General features: G+C 39.1%; 1 protein-coding gene across 1 annotated transcript in view; it reads right to left on the minus strand.

Moving 5' to 3' along the window:
• Positions 1-17,496: 17,496 nt before the first annotated feature.
• LOC108436859 (histamine H3 receptor) overlaps positions 17,497-26,692 on the minus strand; it is a 39,764-nt gene continuing 30,568 nt past the window's right edge. The window contains exon 3 of the mRNA XM_017713577.2: positions 17,497-20,029. Within this exon, the coding sequence (XP_017569066.1) occupies positions 19,250-20,029 (780 nt within the window). The 3' untranslated portion in view covers positions 17,497-19,249. The remainder of the gene's footprint in view (positions 20,030-26,692) is intronic.

Below are 26,692 nucleotides of genomic sequence, written 5' to 3' on the forward strand. Positions count from 1 at the left end.
CTGGGGCTGCTCTTCAGCTTTTAGGCTAGACTCCAAAAGATCCAGTGAAAGGTAACGGGTTCTAGCACAGAACACTACTGTTTACTGTTTACATCTGTTTACATCTGTTACTTGATGCACTTTATGAACAGCTGCTCTACATATTTGCACATATGCACCTATAACTTTAATTTTATTTCAACTTTGCACGTACTGTACATTTTTACTTGTACTTTTTACTATTGTCATCCAGGTATCTTTGGCATAGTGTGGAAATTCATGGTGGTCACATTCTGAGTTTGACGCAGTATGAAAACATTAAGTTTTAAAGTCTCAAAGTATACTATTCACCAAAAACACTGAATTCATTGTGAAAAAAAAAGCCTGCAGTAGTTTAACTTTAGTCATTTACTCTAAAGAGTTTCAGCCTCGACTCCTTTTTAATTAGGCACAATACAGGCCAGCCTATCAGAAAAGTGGTAATTTACATATATCAGTCTTAAAAGCACAATAACAAAATAGCCTGTTTAAGTAAAAGGGGTAAAGAGAGGCTGGAAAATAGTCATGCAAAAATCAGTGGAAGACAAAGTACACAAATCATGTACTTGAGTTAAAGTAGAGATACCCAAGGTAAAATTTTACTCCAGTAAAAGTAGAAGTTCCTCCCTTTAGACCTCCACTTGAGTAAAAGTACAAAAGTGAAAAAAGTGAAAGTACTAAAAAATTAATTATGACTCTAAAATCATAATGTTTTTGTAACAAGATTCGCTTCATGAACTCATTTAGGTGAAAGTCCTCCAGCGTATCTCTTGGTAAACCAGTCTTTTAATAGAACATCATTAATTAGTGACGCTGACGTCTATTAAAATGATCAGAAGCACAAAACACTGAAGGTAAACAGTTTCCATCAGGGAGAACCGAGTGGCTCTGAAATCACTTTTACACACAAGCAAAGTTTCAGTTTCAGATTACTTTGCAAGTTTAAGTTAAAAACTTTTTTATACACAGGTTCACGAATGAGTTTACTTTACTATGTTGATCTGTAGGCCTCTGTTCATAAACATAAACCAGCCCAAACTAATTTACTATAAAATGAAATGGTGTTTGTAGAAATTCAGAAAAAAGCCGCGTCAGTCTCGACTGCATATGTGGACATATTTCTATATTGTGCTCTATTTACACAAAGTTAGGTTAGTTCATCATTTATGATGAACAGAGTCTCTCAAAACTTTACGCTGCTATGCTGATATTGAACCGTGTGTTGCACTGGGTCGGTATGACCAACAGGTCAAAACAAGCTCTAAACAAAGTGACCGCTGGGCCCTGATTGGTGTTCTTCCTTCACGCTTCTTTCGTTTTGACATGTTACATTTTTATAAACTCATAACCCAAAAGGAACAACAGATTTCACAAAATGTAGTGTAGTAAAAAGTAAGATATTTGACTTTGAAATGTCGTGGAGTGAAAGTAAAAAGTTACCACAATAGAAAAACTTCAGTAAAGTACAGATACAATGACCTAAGTACAGTAAAAAAAATACATGTACTGCATAACTGTCCACCACTGGCAAAAATGAATATTTTGGTGCATAACAAACACCATGTGAATATCATGACTGGACCTCAGAAAACTTAATTAGAAGGTAGCATGTCCACAGATTTTGACAACAGACTCTCAGCCTGCTGCTATAGAGACTGACAGTGTAGCAGAGTGAGTGATGGCTAAAGTGGGAGAAAAAGAAAAACTGCATTAAAAACAGATAAAAATAGGCCACCATGTAAACATCCAACCACCACCCACAAACCCCTGCTAGTTCTACTCTGGTAAGAATGAGCATGTGCTTTAAATTAATATTCATTATACAGATGCTTTCAATTTAGATTAATAAACATCATCTATATAATTGCCCATAAGAAAGATAACTATAAAAAATGTTATGAATGAAGACAAATTACACGATGTACAGGGGTAGAAAACACTAACTATCAAAAAGTTCAAACAACCATTTACTGTCTTAATGAAACGCTTGTGAATGTGGAGTGTTAGTGCCATAATAAAAAGTAAAAGAACAGCATAAAGTGACCTTCTGAAAACCAAAATGGCTTAAAAACTGATTTTTAAAAAGTTTTTATGTATACACAGTTATATGCAATACCTTGCAAACCCAAAATTATATATTTTGTTGATTTTCAAAGTGAAAATATAGCTAACCCCTCTACAGAGAGCAGATTTAAATATGGCATTGTTCTGCAATGTTTAGTATTATATTATTAGTAATATATTGTCTACCCAGGCTGAAGCACTCCTTATACCTTCAGTGGGAGTGGGTAAAGCTAGACTACTGTGGGCTACATGAACAGAGCTTTGTAACTGTCTTGTTTTTGTGACATCACAAAACCACAGAACTCAAAGCAGCCTGTTTTACACTTCACTTTTCATATATTGACTGTATGGACTGGAGGATGAATAGTATGTTTTGAATCTTTAACAATGTTTACCTACTAAATAAAAAAAATGTAATGGCTTTTTTGGACAATAAAAGAGTTTGATGTAGTTTGTAAACAATGTTTACATGTTTTCGAACATCACTCACTCCCCAGTGCATACAATCCATAAAGGAAAGCTGAACTGCAAAAAAAACAGCCCATTTCAAATTCACTGTTATTGTCAACTCACAGAGAACAACCCACTTACATATATCCACCTATTCACTTTACAGTTATAAGTCCAGACAGCTTTCTGAATAAGGCACAAAATGGGGCAGCCAGTCAGAACAGAGCCTATTTACAGATATCAGCCTTGAAGGCGCAACAACAAAAACAGCCTGTTTAAGAGAAGGCTGGAAAATGTAATGTTTGTAAATGTAAAATGTAAAGCTATGTAATGTTTTTGGTACATAAAGGCACAGAAATATTGTGCTGCAAGAAAAGATAAAAACACAAGAACAAATATAGGATATAAGCCCTTTAAAAACAAGAGGAAAATTTAGATTTATCATAATATGGGCTGTTTAATATCACACACCAACTGATTGAGATGCTGAACTTTGCCTTTTCGAGCGTATTAGAGCTTTCCAATTGTCTTTCTATTGTCGCTCTCGCGTCTCATTATTCTCGCTCACGAAACGGCCCCTGTCCAGTCCTCGCTCAGTGCAAACTCTCAGGCTTCTGAGGCGAAGGCTGTAAAGCCACAGCTGAACTGGCTCTAATTGCTAAATGAAATGAGGGCGCCTCTCTGCACCGGCCCCCCGGCTGATGGAGCCTAATTGTTTAATTGCCAAGTGCTGCGACCCGTCCTGAGAGGATTCTACTGGAGGTATTTAAGTTTGGAAGAGCGCATGGCAAAAAGAGCGGAAGACTTGCTGAAAGTAGAGAGACTATAATGCAGGAGCCTGAGCTTTTCCAAAAGCTCTTGAGATCTTTGAGAGTTTTCTTCACAAAGGCTGCAAAACTGAATAAGTCATTGGCAAAAGCCCCACCTTACCAATACAGCCATACACCTTTCATGTGTATGAACCATATTTCAGCCAAAGGAGCTTAACAATAATTTGTAAGAGTTTGGTCAACTTTAATACAGTACCATCCAAAAGTCCTTTTTTACCTTTAAAAATTACATAAAAGCTTCAATACAACAATTATATATAATACCAGATTTTTCAGTATTTAGTGCATCCAAAAATCTGCAGGGATGTTTTTTCACACCTCCAAAGTTTAGTCTTAGACGTTGCTTGCATTTGCATGATTCATGTAATCCCAAACCATTGGTTCTCTTGTTTCCTGGTGCCATGTGTTTTTGTTTACTTCTGCCATGTGCCTTTGTTTTCTTCTGCCATGTGCCTTTGTTTCCTTGTGCCATGTGCTTGTGTTGTTTTGGTATGTGTCTCTTCCCTAGTCTTGCCCCCAAGTCATCTGCTTCACCTGCCTTCTGTCTGTAGCCCCACCCTCTCATTAGTCCCTCAATGTATTTAAAAAGTTTTTGCTCTGTACTTTTGTCTTGCGTTGTCTGTTAGTCTGTTGCTTGTTTTCACTGATCTTGGCTATATTTCTAGTTCAGTTCTGTTTTCCTCTGGTTTGTTTCATCGTGGACATCTGTCCTTTGAACCTCTGCTACTCAGTTTTTGGACTCTGTTAAGTCCGATTTAAATAAAAACAACTTGCACTTGCCTCCAGCCTCGTCGCCTCCTACGATACAACTATCAAAACTGTTCAATATGTAATTTTTCAAAGAACAGGAATAAGGAGAAGGTTAAAGTCTTAATTAGAGCAACTTTGTACTTTGTACTTTGTTTTTAAGTCCAAGGAGATGGAACAGCTCTTGTAGAGGGGATTTTTCTACAGGTACTGGACATAATCTGGTTTGCTCTTTGGAGATGCGTAATGCCGTATTGGATTTCACAATGAGGATGGAATCTAAAATAGCACAAACAGTGGGAAACATTGGACTAAGATTCAGATTAACAGGTGATTCCTGCTGGGAGCATACAGACAATAGTTAGTCAAGGTCAAGTCAAAGTTTATATAGTGCTTTTTTACAACAGGCTTCATCACAGCTTTAGAGAACAGTTCAGGTCCGGGCCCCCATGAGAAAATCAGTGGTGACAGTGGCAAGAAAAGCTCCCTAAGAGCAAAAGGATGAAACCTTGAGAGGAACCAATACTCAAAAGGGGAACCCGTCCTTCAATATGAACAGAGAACAGGCTAACATTGTTTATCTGTAACCACCATTTTTTCACCTGTATGGCCTCCAGCTGTGGGTCCAGGGGCGATTTGCATGCAGTAACACTGGAATATAACAAGTAAATTAAACATGTAATATCCACCTTAATCCCCATGGGGCATGACAAATTATTTAGAGTGACCTTCATAAATCAACAAACATGACTGCATACTTTATGATGAAATGTTTAAAGAGGAATTTCCACTGATGTATCAAAAGTGTATGTATGTGTGTGTGTGTGTGTGTGTGTGTGTGTGTGTATATATAGGTGTTATAGGCTTGGTGACGCCTGGTTCCTATCACCACCACTGTAAAGAAACCTGACTGTAAGGTTCTCTGCAGTGCATCATTTCACATCACACCACTCTGAATGACTTTGTTTCCATCTCAACCATTGAAATGTGTAGAGATTTGGGAAGATCAGTTATAGACCCCCTTCAGTTCTGAATGCAGACAGCTTTGTGCTCTAACTACCATACTTTGCTGCCTACGATCCTCAACTTTGAGAGCTTTTAACTTCTGTAGCCTTTAGTTTCAGGTTCTGTAGTCTACGTGTAACAAATAGAAGGAAGGGAATAAAATGGAGAAGTTGGACTGTCAAACGTGTTCGCTGACCTGCTCGTATAAAGTGTGTGGGCTTTTGTATGGAACCTATTGATTTTGACTTCACCTTTCAGATGGGTGAGAGACTGAGCTGCCCAGGTGTTTTTGCGCATGCTATCCGTACCTCCAGTCAGTCAAGCTCCTTCCAGGAGGTCCATCTAGCCCTGGACTGGAGTTACCCTTATCTTGACAGAGCTTGACTTCTTGTGGAGGAGAAAAAAAAGAGAATGAAATGGTCTGACTCTTGACTGTGGCACTTGAGGGGATATTTAGACCCAGTTTCTTCTTTCTTATAGCTGTGTTTGACTCCTCAGCTAATGGCTTCCATAAACTTTGGGGGCACAGGTGTTCACCATAAGGGGTCACAGCTTCAGACGGCCCTCTGGGGGGACAGAGACGTGAGATTCATGTGGCGGAGGTATAGCAGCTTAGCAGGCCTGGCTAACTCCATGGAACAACAGATTAAGAGTGAAGCCTCCAACTCTAGCTGATATTACCTGGATTCATGCAGCCACTGCTGTGGAATGAGCCCTTCTTCTTTAGGGACGTGTGTCATTGTTTTCCCAGCAAATCAAAACAATAAAGGGTGGGTTCAAAGAATGAGGTGGGTTTCAAACAGCCCATATGAACAAGATCTAAAATAAAACTACTGGAACTTCTACAGGATTCTACATTCGATCAACTGCTAGAGATAATATGATAGACGTCTATAATACACAAGTATTATACATTACTACAAAACCATATTACAAGGATATTATGCAGAAATAAAAGTATTATATGAGTACTACACAATACTTTAGAAATCATGTAGATTTTTATACATCTTAAAGGGGAATTTCACTGATTTTTAAAACATTTCTGTGTAATTTATTCTCCAAGATGTAAACAAAGTCATTCAGAGTGGTTTGATGAGTAAGGCTACATTCTAGCAAAACTTACAGACTCAAAATTGTTCACTGTGCTGGTAATAGGAACCAGACGTCTGAAGAAGCAGACATTTAAATAAATAAATACATACATAAATAAATAAATAGAAATCTGGTCATTTAGCAAACTATGCAAACTATAATACTAGAGCTACCGCTGCTGACTCTGCGAGCTTGTTTGAGGGATAAGCTCTCTGGGTGGTCATCTGCGCAGGACTTACAGTCTGCTTACAGTCTTCAGAGTGGAATCTGATTGGACGCGATGTCAGCCATCAGACCTAATTTGAAAAGACTCTAAGCAGAAAGTTAAAGTTTCCTGTGCAGAACTAATTTCCTGTGTCTGGAATTTGGAACCGCACACGCATGTATGAGTTTGGACACTACCATAAATAACTAATAATGAAAATGAGATTCTCTACAGCGAGCAAACAAATATCTTCCTGCTAATTTCAACGCACAGTTTCTGTGTGTTTGCTGAGGGCAATAACTTCTGCACAGGTCAGGTTTAATGTTGTTGTTGTTGTTTTTTGTATGTTATGTTGCAAATAAACAGTAACAGTGCCCAAACTTATGCATACAGAATATATATATATATATATATATATATATATATAGATGGATGGATGGATGGATAGATAGATAGATAGATAGATAGATAGATAGATAGATAGATAGATAGATAGATAGATAGATAGATAGATAGATAGATAGATAGATAGATAGATAGATTTTTTCCTACATGATTCAAAAATGCTATGTGAACATGTCATGATGAATGGACCAATGCAATAAAATATAATAATTGACTGTACTTTGTTACTGTTTATTAATCTGCCTCAAGGCTTGATCACCTCTTTTGAAATGTAATATTCTGGATAGTCATTTTATCACGCCTCTTTCAGATGATGTGTTAACCATGTAAAACTGTAAAACACTGGAATCATATTAAAATGTTTTTTATACAGGCATCTGCAACCAATTTGGCTTTATATGAATGATTTAACAATGATATGCCTTATTATTAAACAGTGATTCCAAAGTTTAGAGCAGCAGTGCATTTAAATGTGCATATAATCATACAAATAAATAGACAAGCTGCATAAAGCATGACACTCATACTCAGAGAGAGAGAGAGAGAGAGAGAGAGAGAGAGAGAGAGAGAGAAATGCTATGCTGCAGCTTGTTCCACCCTCCTGACCTACAACATGGTGGTCATGTGGATCTATTAAAGTGCACCAGCACTAAGTCGTCAATTATGTAGCTGAAAAGAATTTACAGGGTCACCAAGTAGCAGTGACCACATGTAAGCCCTAAGAGTGGATGGCCTCATGTACAAATTTATAGTTATTTTTTTATGTAAAAAAAAATAAGAAATAAGCATTTGAATATTTATGAACAGCTTATTTCAATATTCTCAAGATTACATAAGATGTTTTATGAAGTCAATGACATTGTATTGATAAGCAGCTATTTATACTGAAGTGATGGGTCTTTGTTCCATTTACAAGAGTGTTATGAATCATCATATGCCTGTAATAGCACTTAAGCCCTCTGTGTAAGATTTTGATCATTTTCATACACTTTTTTCCTTATCAGTGCAGTGTTATACTTCACAGATCATCTCATATCTAGCCAATTCTGACACAAGTTATACAAAAATTTGCAAGTACTGTTTTTTTAAGCATGTGTTATGAAGGCCTTATGTAGGTAGCCTTCAAATAAATTGTTACCAAAAATCATTTGCTGTTTCATATAAAAGTACCTAACTTGGGCACCTTAAAATTTTAGATTCATGGCATTTTAACAAACACAGCAGAAACCAGGAGTCTGAACATGTGAGGATGGAGGAAAAGTTTTTTTTTTACAGTGTATCCTAATGGGGCGTCTCCATCAGCCGTTAATGACGCCTTGTCAGATTCCTTATTGGTCCCTTGACAGAGATTTTAAACCATTATTGGATGTCACTATTTTTCAAAACACTATGCCGGTAAGGTTTAATTGCCATGTTTAAGACATTCCGTCTGCATATCAGACACAGAAGTGAAGCTCAGATTGACTCATCTGTTCTCCATCATGGCCTGTTTGTGAGCTGTCAGTCCTCGAAACATAACAAGACGTTTTAATAAACATATTTAAATCTTTGAATGGATTTCGAAATGGCCATTCATTCTACTTTCCAGTAGTGACGAGCTGTGGACGCAAGCTGGCAAATTGCATAAATGCTTACTTTCTTGCTCTTTACATTGAACTGATCTTCCATGAACTAAAAGCCTATATTGAAACGTATGAGCCAGAAGTACAAAATAAGCTGCCAAAAATGTAATGTATTCCACTTGCATAAATGCATAAATTTTGAGGTCAACATTTTCAGCTTTGAGGTCACCGTTTCGTGACTGGCAATCTAATCAGTAGCTGTTCATTTCGAGAACAGTGCAACATTTCTAGTCTAATTTGCAGGTTCCAGCACTGAACAGCATTCAGGTTAACATGATATGATTTTAGAATCAATCTGATTATAATAGCATTTAAAAACCTTTTCATTTACTGCACGGACTGTGAAATAATATGACCATTCAGCATGTGAGAATGTAGCCACTGACATGTCTGAGTATATAGGGCCAAAAACTGACCCTCAGATGTGAACACGGTCTGTTAAACAGTTCCCAGTCATGTAGAACACAGAACACAGACTGATCAAGACAAAAACAGTCAAATCAACAGCACACAATGTGTCATCCATGTGAGACGGTGCCACAGAACACAAAGCAGATCAGAAAGAGAAACAGTGACATCTAATGTTCAAAAGGTGGTAGCACAACAAGACTAACAGGACTGAAGGTAAAGACTAACAGGGCTGAAGGTAAAGACTAACAGGTCTGAAGGTAAAGACTAGCAGAACTGAAGGTAAAGACTAGCAGGGCTGAAGGTAAAGACTAACAGGTCTGAAGGTAAAGACTAACAGGACTGATGGTAAAGACTAACAGGGCTGAAGGTAAAGACTAACAGGGCTGAAGGTAAAGACTAACAGGTCTGAAGGTAAAGACTAACAGGACTGATGGTAAAGACTAACAGGTTGGAAGGTAAAGACTAACAGGGCTGAAGGTAAAGACTAACAGGTCTGAAGGTAAAGACTAACAGAACTGAAGGTAAAGACTAACAGGGCTGGTGGTAAAGACTAACAGGTTGGAAGGTAAAGACTAACAGGGCTGAAGGTAAAGACTAACAGGTCTGAAGGTAAAGACTAACAGGTTGGAAGGTAAAGACTAACAGGGCTGAAGGTAAAGACTAACAGGTCTGAAGGTAAAGACTAACAGAACTGAAGGTAAAGACTAACAGGACTGATGGTGAAGACTAATGGCACTGATAGTAAAGACTAACAGGTCTGAAGGTAAAGACTAACAGGACTGAAAGTAAAGACTAACAGGACTGAAGGTAAAGACTAACAGGACTGAAAGTAAAGACTAACAGGACTGAGGGTAAAGACTAACAGGTCTGAAGGTAAAGCCAACAGGACTGAAGGTAAAGACTAGCAGGGCTGAAAGTAAAGACTAATAGGTCTGAAGTGGCTTATTTTACCTCAATAAGTAACATTCTAAAATATTTTAGTCCATTTTAGCTGTTTATTAAACTAAAGTCTCATAATTAAAAACAGTGAATGGGTCAAGAGTTCGGGATTCATTTAAAATGCATATGGGTTGGTTTCTTGGACATACAGTCATATGGTAACATTTGGGCTCTCCTGGTCAAAAGACCTTTTTTATTAAGTAAAAATAAGGTGCACATCCTCTACAGAGAACACATTTCTTTACATCCATCCATCCATCCATTTTCTAAGCCGCTTCTCCGTCAGGGTCTCAGGGGGGTGCTGGAGCCTATCCCAGCAGTCATCGGGCGGAAGGCAGGATACACCCTGGACAGGTCGCCAGTCCATCGCAGCATTTCTTCATATTTTAATACAAAATTATTGTTTCTTTGATGAATTGAATGTATTGGGAAAAATAAAAAATGTGGCCTGTACAAAAGTTACGGCACATTAAATGTATTGTTATATTAGGTGTTAAACTGAGCTAATAAATACAAATTGTGCACTAAAATTAATGAATGTCAAATCCCTGTAGAGGATACACTATATTGCCAAAAGTATTCACTCACCCATACAAATCATTGAATTCATCTGTTACAATGACTTCCATGGCCACAGGTGTTTAAAGCCAAGCCCGTAGGCCTGCAGACTGCTTCTACAGACATTAGTGAAAGAATGGGTCGCTCTCATGGGTCACTACTAAATATTCCACAGTCAACTATCAGTGGTCTTATAACAAAGTGGAAGCGATTGGGAACGACAGCAGCTCAGCCATAAAGTGGTCGGCCACGTAAAATGACAGAGCGGGGTCAGCGGATGCTGAGGGGCATAGTGCGCAGCGGTCACAAACTTTCTGCAGAGTCAATCACTACAGACCTCCAAACTTCATGTGGCCTTCAGACCAGCTCAAGAACAGTGTAGAGAGCTTCATGGAATGGGTTTCCATGGCCGAGCAGCTGCATCTTAGCCTTACATCACCAAGCGCGATGCAAAGCGTGGAATGCAGTGGTGTAAAGCACCGGCACTGGACTCTAGAGGAGACGTGTTCTATGGAGTGACGAATCACGCTTCTCCATCTGGCAATATGATGGACGAGTCTGAGTTTGGCAGTTGCCAGGAGAACGGTACTTGTCTGACTGCATTGTGCCAAGTGTAAAGTTTGGTGTAGGGAGGATTATGGTGTGGGGTTGTTTTTCAGGAGTTGGGCTCGGCCCCTTAGTTCCAGTGAAAGGAGCTCTTAATGCTTCAGCAGACCAAGAGATTTTGGACAACTTTGTTCCCAACTTTGTGGGAACAGTTTGGGGACGGCCCCTTCCTGTTCCAACATGACTGCGCACCAGTGCACAAAGCAAGGTCCACAAAGACATGGATGAGCAAGTTTGGTGTGGAAGAACTTGAGTGGCCTGCACAGAGTCCTGACCTCAACCTGATACAACACCTTTGGGATGAATTAGAGTGGAGACTGCGAGCCAGACCTTCTCGTCCAACATCAGTGTCTGACCTCACAAATGCGCTTCTGGAAGAACGGCCAAAAATTCCCATAAACACCCTCCTAACCCTTGTGGAAAGCCTTCTCAGAAGAGTTGAAGCTGTTATAGCTGCAAAGGGTGGGCCGACATCATATTAAACCCTATGGATTAAGAATGAGATGTCACTCAATTTCATATGCTTGTGAAGACAGATGACTAAATACTTTTGGAAATATAGTGTATGTTAACTTATTCTCATCAAAAAATCAACAATATATGTTAAAACTTTAGATTTGCAGTCAGTGGTGCCAAATTTACCAAATTACCCATATTTGCGATGCCAGTTACCATTAGACTTCTTATTTAGTTCTGGTTTTCAATCAATGTTTAGTTTATGTTTAGATTTACTCACATGTTGATAGTCATGTTTTATCTTTGTTATTTGTGTTGTTTTTGTATGATTTTGTAGTACAAAATGCACAAAAGTCAAAGACCACCTTTCATTTATTTAATTTCCAGTCAAAACAGCCATTAAGTACAAGTTGTTCATTCTTCTGCATCAGAAAAAAAATAATGCAGAACCAAGATATGCAACAGAAAATTACACAGAAGATTCAATGAATAAATATATAATATATTTTTATATATAAACATAAATATATAAAATAATTTATTATTTCTGTATTTAGTGTGTCCACATTTTCATTTATTATAGCTTCCACTCTTTTTCATGAGACTTACTTTCAGTTTTTCAAAGAAATCTGCAGAAGTAATTTTCCACAGCTCAAAAGTTCAGTCCTAGAAGCTGGTTGTATTTTCTGCTTCTCACAATTAAAGTAATCCCAAACACATTGAGTGATGTTGAGGCCTGGACCCTGGGATGGTCAGTCCATTGTTCTGAGAGCACCAGCAGCTTCTTTGTTAGATTTGATCTCCTTTTCTTTCTCTGCAGATTTTTTTAAAAGTAAGAGCGGAGCTTGATGAAAGCTTTATGCATTGTTTATCTGAGGGGACAGTTGTGGTGGTCAACAAGGTCTTGCATGATTGCCTGAGCCTCAGTTTCTCTGTATATAATATATATATATATATATATATATATATATATATATATATATATATTTTTTTTTTTTTTTTTTTTTTTAAGTCCATTTTTTTTTACTTTGACTTTCCTCTTCTTTATGTAAGTGGAGTATCTTGAGTATCTCATCTCAGAAATATCTGCTATCTCTAATGGTAAATATACTTCAGTTATGATAACGATAAAAAACAAGTAATTATTACTTAAATGGCTATTTTTCATGTCCTTGACAAATAAGGCCTAAAACAGTACAGTCACTTGATATCTAGGTGAATAAATTTCAGCTTTTAATTTGCATTCTTGTCTGTGATATTTCTTCAAGCTCAGTAAAACAACATTAAACTGCCACCAGGAAAGACACTGGCACTGATGAGCATTAGCAGCTTACCAGGGACACAAGACATTCATTTTGAAATTGAAACCATGAGGCCTTCATGTAGAGCCCCCACAGCTCGTCACCATAAAACAGCCTACCGCTGATTTCCGCACTTATGCCAAGAAGCATTAAAACGACAATAACTTTCATTTCTGAAGGGCTAACTTCATTATGTGATGGAGCAATGGCATCGCTTATGAGGTGCACTGTACAAGCAGCATGATTTCAAAAGCTCAGAGCACTCAAGTCACAGTATTATTTATATAGTATTTAACCATATAAGAGTTAAAGTCATTCATATTATCGTTGTATTATTGTTAGTAGTTTTATTTTAGATTTATAACCAAACGTATGCAAAAGTTTGAATGCTCTAGTCAAGAGGACCTGGACCGTGCCTATAACCGACAAACTATGGATAATTATTTAATTTCGACAGGTCCTATTTTAATCGGGGTAGCTTTTCTACCCTTTACTGTAGCTTTAGCGGCCTGGGAAACTCACAGACCAATCGCATGGGTTGTATATATCACATGTGATGCTACTCAGCCAATCAGATTCTGCGCATTACGATGAGCACTGAAAGCCCAGTGAGCACACACAGGGGAGGGACAAGGCGAGAAACAGCAGGCAGAGAAGAAAATGAGTTATTTATTGGTGTGCTCTAAAAAAAAAAACAAAAAAAAAAACTGACAAATATTTTTAAAATATTACTGAATTGTACTTTAGTTGATTTAACATCCAGTTGTTGACTGGATAAGATGTTAGTATACCTACTAGGCTACTTCAGTAAACAGTATATGGCACAGAATCATGACACAAGTTAGACATTGGGATGTTTAGGATTTTCTCTAACTGGACCATACTGAATTTTAATTAAAGACCCCTGATCTAGTCAAATGACTTTTTTGTTAATTTTCTAAGATGAAATCCTCTAAGAATAACCAACCTAAATATGGTATTTAGTGCACAATTTCTATTTATTTACGAAGGTTTTGTTTTTTTTTAGTATGCTGACAGTAATGATGCACTACTGTGCAGAAGTTTGTTCCCTCTGAAGGTTTTGCACTTATTTTCATTCAGAAATTCAGCAGAACATGTCATTTGACCAGGTGTGCCCAAACATTTGCATACAACTGGGCACTAAACTGCCAGTTTATTAGGCACCTGGTCTGATATTTATTAGTCATTTCATCAGGTAAAACTGCCATGTATTTGTTCCTTGTACGATGCACTTACTAGCTGTAGTTCATTTGTTTGCAAAACTTTAGGTACCCCCAATCAGTTAATATTTTGTTGATTTTCTAAGTGAAAATTCTTTTTTAGGCTAATTTTAAGGCACAATCTCTGTTTATTTGTTGACTTTAACCTTTTTTCCCCAGTATATTAAATTAAAACCAGAAACTATGCATGTGTGTCATTCATATATATATATATATATATATATATGACATAATTTGAAATATAGATGTTTTTGACATAATTTGAAAGTGCCTGTTGCCCTTTACATTACATGTAAATTTCATGATCATTGGACCAAAAGAAATGGCTCAATATTACTTGGACAAAAAGTCTGGTTTCATTAACTTACAGTAAAAGTAAAGTATGTTTTTTTCCTTCTCCTGTAAAGTTACTATTTGGGAGATACAAGGTTGTATTCCGACAACAGGGATAAACACACACAATTTATTTTTATTTGCTAAATTTTACATAATGAGGAAAACCATTCATTAGGTATACCCACTTTATCCCTACACTACTTTTTTTTATCATAACCACTATAGTTGCTCTTTGTAGGTACAATTGCTAACTATAGTCCATTTGTTTCATTCTGATTTTTTTTTCCTGCACAATTAATCAGCTGCACTCTTCCACATCCATCTGTGGAAAAGGACCCCCACAGCACCACCACTGAGCAGATAATACTTGGGTGGTGGACCATTCTTAACAAAGCAGTAACACTGACATGGTACATCATTCTAGTGAGTGTTGGGGTACGAGTGTTCAGATACAGCCGTGTTAAACACTTCAGTATCGCTGCTGGGTTGGCAGTGGACCAACACCAGGGACAGATTACTGACTGGCCCAGCTGCCACTGCAGACAGAAACATTAGATGAACAAAAAAGACTCTGAATGTGTACAAAACACTAAATAAAGGGGAAAAAATGAAGAAGTGTTATCTTTTTTGGCCCCCAGTTTTACATATTTTTATATTATTATTATTGATTAATGGGGTTTTAAACGGGATGTTTTAGACAGAGAGTGATAGCAGTGTTAGCTTTCACCAGGAGTGTTGCCTGGTCTGCGCTTCCAGGGCTATAACCTCAAATATTTTTTAGCATGTTTCACCTTCCATCTCCCCCAATCTGTATCTTGATCTTTTGATGATTCATCCTTTGACTGCGCTCTCTGACTGCTTTCGATTTTGCTTTCTGATTTGTATGAAAAGCACAACAGAAAACTGCACAATAACAAGGCTAAATCTGTTTATTCTCAAAACAAGAAACAAATCAAATGCACATCAACACAAATGTGTACCAATGTAATTACTGCCTGTAGTCCTAATGTGCATAATGCACATACATTACCTAATAAAGAGTATATATCCTCCTATATTCCATTCATTTACTTGTTGCTATGCTTGGCCTAATATGGGCAACTGCCAAGATACATTCCTTATAAGTAATATCTTCCTTGGCTAATAAAACCAATCCAGATTCTAATATATGTTTTCATCCTCTTCTGAAACGCATGTGTCTCCACTCTCCTCTCATGGCTTGCACTCAGGACATCTCTCGACATCTCCTAAATCAGCGTGCCAATAGGAGCACCCTTACCCGCTAGCAAACTCGATGCCTTGCTTTCAATCACATGCACACAAGCACGACCACATCTGCATCAATATTCTCAAGCTGTTATGGCTGATTTGCCACTCGCAGATACTTGATAACCAGCGGCCCTGGAATAAGTCTGTCCTTGGGCCCCTTGAATCAATGCGGATAATTTAGATGAAATGGCAAAAAATCATCCAAACAAATGCTCGAAGTGATTTCAAGTTCCTAAATGCCAAACCCACAGACCAGAGGAGCAAGGGTCAGATTGGGCTAATGGTAAAATAAAGTCAAGTGGACAGAAATACTGAATAACAAATCCACTTTGGACTGTTGTAATCGTGAGAAATCGACTTTACTATTCGCCCTGTTTGCTTACACACATGACTGAATGCATCTGTACTCATGTAAAGCCACTCAAACGCACTCATATGAAGCACATATGAAATGTTGTAAGTCCTCAACCAGACGCATTACACAGGATTTTATAAGCAAGCACATTAATACATTAACCACATAATAATACTGCATAACAATGTACACAGCAGAATAAACAAGGCTGAAACTGGCTTCTTAATCGCCAGCTTCTAATTAGACTTTTCCGTTCCACCTTAAATGGTGCAGCAGTTATGTGCTCCACCACTTAAGGTGGAACAGAAGCGGGTGATTAAGAAACCAGCGTTTTCAGAGGACCTACGGAGTTTGGAAAGCGCAGCCAACCCTACAGCACACAAATTCAGTACAGCATGTGAACATCACTCCACCACAAGGTGGCGATACAATCACAGACTACACTTAAAAACACTGGACTCGGTCAGGGTCCTCCAAACATAGTTTTCACAGACCTGAATAAACATTAATCTGTGTAATTTGAACATTATTTTATACTAAGTGAACATTACATACAGACAGGTCTTATTCATTTAAGTGTAGATTGATTTTTGACTCGACAAAAATAATCTAATAGGTCATATTTTAATAATATTTGCAATAAATAAATTTCACTTCCTAAAATGCTGAATCGATTAGGATTTAAACAGTAAATCATCAGCACTGATGATTTATCCCAAATACATCAACTAGGGCCTCAAAAATACATAAATAAAGTGCATTTGCAGACAGAAGTGTGCCATAGGACTCCTTCTGTTTCAACTAGTCAAGTGTTAGCATTTAACACACTGCCAACAACGGACAGCTGAACTCAAAGAGATGTAACATAAGGAACGAACAATACAGTGCATGCTGGAGATCTCAGACTCTATGCTATCTCTAAAAGCAAGATAATGCTAATAGGTATTTGGTAATCCTGTTTTATAATATGTACATGCATGTGACAACACAGAGGTTTTATTTTAGCTGTTGCAAAACAAGACTAATCATTAGTTTGGTGAACAATCAAGTATACAAGTTTCCTTCCACCCCAAATAGAGTTGATCAGCCAAGACATATGTGGTGTCTGAAGTTTGCTTCTGTAGTTTTGTACCCGAGTTACGAGGCTAACGAAGCTAACATGTAATGGGAGCTTAGTCTGTCTATTCACTGCAAATTGCAGGCCTAAATCGTCACACGCTGGAGTTGTTAGGACATCTCAAACAGACAAAAGTACATACAACATTCAGGCTTCAACACTCAAAAAAAAGGTATGAGACTGTCACTGGGCAGTACCCCCCTTGTCACTGTAGTGGTACCCTCAGGGGTACATCCCAGTACCTTTGGTCAGGGAACATAACTGAACCAGAATCCAAGATGTACTGACTCCACACTTCCCGTCTCACCTCCAGGCTTTTATTTTAATGGTCTGATTTAAAACATTTGGTTATGAAAAGGTACAAATATCTACGTTTCCACTGGGAAAAACTCATGTAAGGTCAACCCTCGGACCTTAAAACCACTGCTGTACCTTTAGGGTACACTTACAGTGTTTGTACCTTGATGAATGAATCACGTACCTGAGCAGTACGTTTATTTCTAACAGTGAAGATGACTGCTACAGTTTTTTAGCTATGCTAAATTACCTTTGTCTATATAGATTTCATTAGCATTAGTAGTTACATGCTTGCCTCAAGCTGCATGTAGATGTTAAGTAGTCCCAAATAGAAATGCTTATGGAGTTTCTGTCACTATAACACACTTGAATATAGACTAAAGTATAAACAACTTTTCTCATCAAGACATACAACAACCACTGTTTTAACTTTACTAAATATCCTAGTGGTTCATTCACGTGATTTCTCTGTTGTGGCCGCCATATTTGGGACTGAATTTCTGGCTTAGATAAAAAAAGTTATATACAGTTTACCTAGAACTCCTGGTTCCACTTAAACTGGTAGAAAAGCAACCTAATCAGTGTTTTTTCTGACGTTTATATTTATCTCCTACACAGCCCCTCTCCCTATTCTGAAGTGTCCCTCAAAGCATTTAAAAGCACAGAAGCCCACCGGCTCTTCACGTCAGGGTGAGTCAAGGATCCCATGGTGCTGATTAAGGAGGAGAAAACACTCTGTCATCATAGGAAGGTAACGACATCAGCTAATTAACAGAGATGTGAACAATGCAAGCCTTTAGAGAACTTTAACTAATGTTCACAGTCGAGAGATGATCAGTCGTCCCGCTAACGGAGCTGCAAACAGCCGGTGTAACTTTACTCTCTGTTTCTGGAGATTTACATGACGTTTGAATGGAGGAACAGAAACGTTAAATATAAGACTGGCTGTCGAGGTCGGAAAACTACGCCGTGTTTCGACAGACGTGATTCTGTAAGCTTGCTAGTGCAGTTAGTGCAGAGTTCAGCTCCAGTCCTGCGACCCCTGCACTGCATGATTGTGGTTTCCCTGGTTTCTGATATTATCAGCTAATTAATCCCTTCATGAGCTGAACGAGGTGTGAACAGCAGAGAAAAACACTAAGCTATACAGTGCAGTGGCTCCAAGCCTGGAGTTTGATAACACTGAATTAAAGGTCTGAGTCGTCTTTATGATTTTTCGTTTCAGAAATTAAAATGCCAGTTTGCGATACTGTTTTGAGTGCATTGAACATTGAATAATAAGTTAACCGAATGTAAAAGTCATGTTGTAAAATGTAAAACAGCTCAAACTTTAACAAACTTCTTTATTTATTTATTCATTTATTCCCCAGTTTTCTCCACAATTTAGTCATATCCAATTTCACCCACTAGTTAGGATTCTCCCAAGCACACGATACCACCAGCGCTAAAAAGGCACCAAATCCGTTATGTCAGCTAACAGACCCCTGTGCTGGCTAAGAGAGGCCAACTGTGTTCTCTTGGACTCCCATCTGGCTGTAGCTACTTATTTATTTTAAATAGTGAATCGTTTTTATAGAGTGTGAACTTTGGTTTAAAAAAAGTCTGTAAAGAATTTGGATTCGGCCATAAAAAAAATCATGATCTATGCATCGTTGACTCACACACTGCTAACCTTGCGGATTGTTAGCTATACTGGCCTCGTAGCTCAAGTGCAAAACTAAAGAAGCAAACTTCAGACAACAAATGTGTCTTGGCTGATTAGCTACATTAGGCATTTGGCAGCATTTCATTTTCTACCAGACTTGCTTTAAATCTTGTCAACATCAAATGTAACAAAACGTACAGGCCGGCTGTTGATCCTTTAGTTTATAAGAAAAGGTAGCTATTGTGTCCTCGGCCTGAAACGTGTGTCCTGTCGCAGACTATCTCGGAGTGTTCAAATGATGATCTGATGGAGCCTGAGTGGACCTCTGCTTGGGACAAAGGATCTTAGCAAAGGCCCTGCGGAAGCTGCTGTGGCAGAGAGGGTAGAGGAAGGGGTTGATGGCTGAGTTCAACCAAAGCAACCAGAAGGTCACCTCATACCAGTGGTGTGAAACGCACTGCCCCCTGCAGGCAGCACGTATGATCATCAAGAGTGTGTACGGTGCCCAGCACACGGCGAACACACAGACGATTATAGCCAGGGATTTGGCAATTTTCTTATCCTGTATTAGGCGGGTACACTGACTGCTTCGCACGGACAGACTGTCGCTGTGTCCCACCGCAGTGGAAGAGGAGCAGAGTTCAGAGCTTTTGTCTCCATCCTCACTGGCCTTTTTCTTTTTGAGAATGAAAGAGCTTCGGCAGATGTAGGTGGCCAAGCGGAGTCTCTCTCGCTTCGTAGACGTCACAGTAGTCTGCGTTGAACCCATCTCTTGCTGGTGCCGCAGCCTCCTCTCCCGGATGCTGCGGTAGATGCTGAGGTTGAAGAAGGCCACGGACAGGAAAGGGAAGAAAAACTCCAGCGTGGAGGCGCAGAGCAAGAAGTACCAGGTGTAGAAGAACTCGGCAAAGCACTCGTCTTCCGGCACATGGCTCTCCCCAGTGACTTTCTCCCACAGCAGTATGGCGGGGCCGTAGAGGAGGAAGGCTAAAACCCACACAGCTGCCATCTTCCCGAGGGCACAGCGCGTCATCCCCTGCCTGGCCCGGTACGACACCTCAAATCATGAGCAAAAGAGAAGAAGTAAAAAGTAATGTGAGTGACTTCATGACAGACAGTCTTTACTATTTTTCATATCTTATAAAATAAATTTGGGGTTCGGTGTCATTTTATTTGGATAATCCACTACAGCCACCAATAGATTATCTATAGATCTTCAAATTGTTAAACTATCTGTTGAAACTCAGTTGATTCTGAACAGTGGTGGGGATAGGGTTAGGATTTGGACCACCCTGGGTTGGGTTTAGGGTTTGGGTTGAGCTTAACGTTAGGGTTAGGATTAGAGCCAGGGTTAAAGAAAATGATATCAATTTAGTAGACATTTAGTTGGATGTAACTTCAAAGTAAACTTCGGTATCACCGAAGCATCTAAAGTGGACTATCCAAATAAACTCTTACTGTTAGGGTTCGTGACAGACACCTCTCAATAGAAAGTACTCTATAAATGATGATTTCTGCCTTGAGTTTAAACAGATTATAGCATAACCCTTGTAAATATAAGTATATATATGTATATAAGATCCGAATATTTATTTTTTTACAGTAGGATTGCAGCATGGTCCATATAAACCCATCACCCACACTGCCACCCATTAAATATAATATCACAAACATGGTAGACAAGAGTGATGAGAAAAAATAAGTAAATTCATAAATATGGAATCAATAACACTGATAGTAAAAAAATTGTTGGCAATAAATCATGTGATTGATCAGTCGTCTTGACACCTTTGCTTCCCATTTACATCACCTGCCAATACAGTTGACAGAACCTGCATTACAGTGCCGTGCAATACCCCAAAAATTCAAACCATGAAAACACTTCACTTTGATGTCATCTAAAAAGATGATTTCCCATATTCCCATAAAACCGAGATCAGTTGGCAACACAACTTTCAGGTGTGAGTATGTGAAAGAGTAAAACATTCATGCCAGAAACCCAGAGATGATTGGTGAGATACTAATATCTTAATAAAACTGTCAAAAGGCTGTTTTTCAGCTGTGTTTTAGTGTAGCAGATGGAATAAGCAGCGCTGGCTGAAAGATGAGCTGAACTGTGAAACCGCTGGTCTGAACTGCGTGGCTGAACAGTTAACCTGTATGCTAATGCACCCAGACTAGCTGGGACATCTTTAGTATTTCCCCCAGGTTTTGGCCTCACGTCCGCATGAACACAAAGCTTTAGGTCAATGAGACGTTTAAGACTCTGTTTCAGTTTCTGAAGGTGAACTGATAACGTTTATACTTGAAAACACCAACATCACACGTGTGGTTATCACCATTTTACATGTGATGAGCTGCCTTAGGTCTCTGCATCTGACAGGGCTGATGTCTACACTGTTAGTGTGTTATCTGTAATATCAAATGTCATTACATGATGCTACTGATCACACAGAAGCCTTTTCATTCATTTTTTCGATTGATCCTCAGAGGAGAAATACAGAAGCAGCCTATCTTGGACTGCCACCATTCAAGAGTAGAGTTTTCAGAAGCAATGCTGAAAATCGGTTGCTGTGCCCTTTCATATGAATACGAAGATATGCTGGATGTGTGTTTTTATAAAGAAAGAACTGTCCTTGTGTGTTTAACTCGTTAAATGAAACATTATTACCAGACTAATATCTGCAGGTTTTTATTTCCCAACTAATTGATTAATTGAGGTCATAAAGGGCCAGCTAATTAGTAATGAAAACAGGCGTTTGCTGCAGGCCTAGTTCCAACATTTCACTACAGTGTTGGCAGTTGCGAAGGCCGTCAGCAGTAGATTCTTCAGACATGAAAGCTAAGAATGGCAAAATTATCTTCTATTTTGGAACCTATTCCAGGCTCCTCAGAGTAGCCCCCTTTAGCCTTGATGCAGTTTTACACACTCTTGATGTTCGTCTCAAGCAGCTTCATGAGGAGCCACCTGGGTTTGTGGACCAAAGAAAATGCAAACATGCTGGGACCTTGTTGCTGCTGATTACTACTTGTTGGAGGGTTTGCTCGGAGTTTTGCATGGAGCTATGAGGCTAATGTAGCTAACAAGTACAGGAAGCTTATTCTCCACCAGTTATTACAGTGCAGGGCTGCCCAAAGTGTCACCCACTGGCCAACATGGGCTCGTGAGCTTTGATTTGGCCCACCAGAAAGTAACCTTAAACCAACGCCCTCAACTAGTGTTTTTATACTGTGCATTAAATAAATTCTTATTTTCCTTCTAACACTGTATTCTGACAGTATTTCAGGAACAAAATACTGTGTGATGTTATAAAATACATTTTAAAAAGCTGGATTTCAAATGCAGTTTTCTTCTTTATTTCCATACTGTCTTTTTGGCCTTCGGTCGACCACCAACACAGAACTAAGACAAAAGAAAGCCCCCCTCCTTCTATAGTAAAAACTGCCTGGCTAAATCAGTGTTTCTTAACCTGTGGGCCACGGACCACCAGTGGGCCGTGAAGCACCCTCTAGTGGTCCTGTACTGGAGGGGAGGCAGTACTTCGTACTGGGCCAGTAGTGTCAACTAAAAACATAAGTGGAAAAGTGCTCTGTGCTTTGTAGTCATAAACAGATGAGCCCACTGGTGGAAAAGGTTGAGAACCCCTGGTGTTCACACAATACATGGGTATTAATTAAATATGCTCATGTGGTTTACGGCAAGCGTAAAAAAACATGCATAATTACAAATCCATAAAAATGAACAAAATTATGCTGCAAAGCTACAAACGGTAGTAGGAGCCATTTGGAGTGAATTTTGTCCAAATTTTTGTCCATTTTTATTGATAACAGTATGTCATACAGTGTCAGAAACCATCTAAGAAATTTTAGAAAATGTCTGCATAATTCAAATGCTGAGAAACAAAGTCATTCAAAGTAATTTGATTTGAAGTTCACTGTAGAGAAGCTGACTCTGATTTCTTTACAGTGGTGCTGACAGGAACCCGGGGTCTCGACATTTATAACACAAATACAGCCACTTTATTTACTACCAATTTACTGGCCAGTGAATTTTGCATTTTTTAAATTGGTAATGGTAAAATAGTGTTTCATCTGAATTTTTTTTTTTTTTTGAGGGGACTCTTTTCTTTACATGAAGGTGTACTTCTTTGCCTTCTAAAATGTATTTCAGGCCAAAATCTGATCTTAAAATGATCATAATGTCACACCTCAGACCAAATCGCAGATCGAAACGGACTGCATTTCCCAAACTCCTCCAGGACGTGGCTGCGTACCTTCCCTTTGACTCGGAGTCCGAATCGGACCACACCACCCACAATCCCAATGGGGATCACATGAATTCTGTTATACATGACTCTGTTATGCTGACTTATCAGCGATCACAATCACCAGATTACTGATGTGCTTCACCTGTGTCTGTATATCACATGTTCTAAGCAGACAGTTTATAAGCCCAGGCTTTAGAATCAGTCAGTGTGAAGTATTGATTCTTGCTGAATTTACTGAGTGGTTTTTCTGATTGTGTTCACACGTTATCTCGTTTTCTGATTGCCCCTTTTTGTATCTTTGCCTTGGACCATTGCTGTGAGCTTTTGGAACCCTTTTGCCTGACCTGTGACTACGTCTTCTGCCTGCCCCTTTTGTTTTGACCGCTAGATGTTATGATCACCCTTGTGATCCTGCTGCACCTTCTGGGTTTGACCCATCCTTGTACTCCTTGTAAGGTGAGAATAAACCTCATCTTATTATCCTAATCTGCACACGTCTGGATTTTGCTCCCTGGTTACAGATAACATATTAAACAAACAATGCCTCAGACATCAGACCCATTTCCTAGTAATGTCTTTCTGTAAAGGAGCTCTTAGTGGCTTTAAATGCTTCAGACGTCTGGTTCCTACCACCACCGCCGTGAACAATTCTGAAGCAAAGCATTTCACATCAAACTGTGCAGCTAATAAAGGGCTCTGGAAGCACATGAATATTAAAGCTTAGTGTTTTATATTCGTAGTAGAGTGAGATACTAGTAGCACGGCTGAATTTGGTCACGACTGGAAAACCACCAGATATTTTTTGTAAACAGGCTGAGGTAGCTTGAATGAATAGTGCATTTATGACGTCATCTGACCTCAATTTTACTTCTAACGCGACCCTGACTCTAATACTAGCCTTATCCACACTGATGTTTAAAAGATGTGCCTTAAAGCCAAAGACCAACGCAGGAAAGACAGGAAAACCACTCTACTCACGACTGAAACAGCATGACTAAGTGCTAATCTGTTTGCACCACCACATCTTACAGAAGACTGGGAAGACCTCAACACGCAGTAGCCGTCTTGAAAGCCTCTGTACAACCTGTGACAAAAACAGGCCAAACAAAGCGTCCAATCTCCAACACAATACTAGAAATTATTTGCGTTCTGGCGGTGTGTACAGAGCTGAGTGAAAAGCAAGCTGAGAGATGAGGGACACACACAGAGAGAAAGCAAAAATCTCAGGCTGTTGATTGAAGAGCTCTCGAGCTGAAGCACTTGCTCAAAGGAGCCCCCGCCTAATGAACATATTAAAGAGCGGCAGCTGCTGGGCGCCAAATTAGTGCGTTACCTGATGATCCCCGTAGATCTGTCGGCCATTTCAAATTCTTATTCATGCTGCCTGCCTGACCCCTATGGAGCCTGGGGAACTGGCATGGCAAATGACTATTAATATGTTGCGCCCACATATTACAGCTACTAAAATATGCTGTGCATGATGTAGCTAAATCTTTTAAACCTGTAGCCACAAATTATGAGTATACTTTTCATAACTTGTGGCCAAGAATTCTCACAAGTGACTATGTTGTGTCAAAGTAGACGCAGTTCTTAGACACACTAAGAAGCTAGATAGATAGATAGATAGATAGATAGATAGATAGATAGATAGATAGATAGATAGACTGACTGACTGACTGACTGACTGACTGACTGACTGACTGACTGACTGACTGACTGACTGACTGACTGATTGATTGATTGATTGATTGATTGATTGATTGATTGATTGATTGATAGATACAACATACTGCAAATAACAAAAAAAGAGCTACAAAAGCAGAAAACACTTTAATCAAAATGAAAACATGCACTGCACTCAACTGAATAACAAAACACACTGTAAATTCATAGAGGCTCTGCAAACTCAGAAAGCACTTATCAAAGTGATGACCCCAACGGTACATTTCACAAATGAGCTGCACATACAGAAAACACATGCAACTTCAGACGAGCTGCAGAGTCAGTCACACATAACAGAAATGTTTCTGGAGGACTTTCACAGAACATGGAGCCATTTAAACTTTTTGAATCTGCAGGTATATCAAAGCATATGGTCATACGGGTTGACCAGCGGTGTCAAAAATCCCAGTCTACACCAAATTCTCATCAGCGTTTCACGGCTTGTGAATAAAAGTTGATTCCAGAAGTCAATGCAGGGTCTTTACAACCAGTTCCTGAAAGAACTGTCATGCTGTTGCTCATTTATGTTGTGTTGTGGTTCAATTCCATTGTTGTGTGTCTCACTCCCATCATATTAGGTTCACCTCCGTAGTGCTGTGGCTCACTTGCGTTGTGTTGTGACTGGCATTGCAGTGTTTTCTGTACTTGCAGCATGTTCGTTAAATGCAGTTCATGTTGATGAAAGTCTTTTCTGAGTGTGATGTCTGTGAAATGTAGTTCGGGTCTAGTCAAATTGATGACAGTGTTTTCTGAATTTGCATCACACCACCGTAGTCAAGGGATGAAAGGCACCATACTTTCTGAGACTAAACAAAATCTGGCTTGCAAGACGAATGAGAATGCAACTGTCAAAATCCAGTTGTGGCCACCTTAGTGCAAAATCTAAATCCGGCAGTCTATGTTCCTCTGTAGGTGGAGTATCTGAGGCTAAAGCCAATGAGTGTAGATCACCTTCTGAGTGCAAAGATACTTCTTTTTTTAGCTTAACTTGGTGGCCTATTAGGTATCGGTCACCTTTTGATCTAGTGCACACAACATGATAATGGCAATGTCATGGCCATGGCATGCTTGGCTTTGCTTTCTAGGCAAAGTAATGAACTGTTATTCCACAATGAAACTTATCAAAATGCATTTGCAGAACTCAAAAAGACTGGAAATCGTTCACATGTGATGCAAAATGCATCTTTTAGTTATCATTGTTTCCATGCCTTAAAAAGCTAATGTGACATCAGCAGTGTCACCCGCACCCCCAGGCTGTTTCTTCAAAAGCAGTGTTATTAGATTTTGGCTTGTGGATTATATTTTGTCCTAAAATGTGGTATTTTAAAAGGACTCACAATAGTTTTTAAACAATGAGAGTTGATACTCTAGGACTATTACAGAGACGAATTACAGTACTGTGTAAAAGTCAGAGACCACCCTTATTTCAACTTCCAATCAAAATAGCCATTAAGTCATCAGGAGATTGTGAGTTCAATCCCTGGTGATGCTCCAGCCATCCATGGCCAGGAGTAGAAGACAGCACAATTGGCCTCACTCTCTGGGTGGGTTGGATGGCCCCCTCTTCTTCCCCATCACTCAACGCGATGGTAGTCAGTGCAGTCGTCTGTTAGCTGGCGTGAAACAGACCTGGTGGTTGGCGCTTTCCTCAGCGTGTGTTCAGCTGTCCAATGATGGCAGTTCGCAAACAAAAAAAAAGTTTGGAAACTTGCAGGGATATTCTTACGAAG

The sequence above is a fragment of the Pygocentrus nattereri genome, chromosome 2 (assembly GCF_015220715.1).
Source record: "Pygocentrus nattereri isolate fPygNat1 chromosome 2, fPygNat1.pri, whole genome shotgun sequence".
Classification (NCBI taxonomy): Eukaryota; Metazoa; Chordata; class Actinopteri; order Characiformes; family Serrasalmidae; genus Pygocentrus; species Pygocentrus nattereri.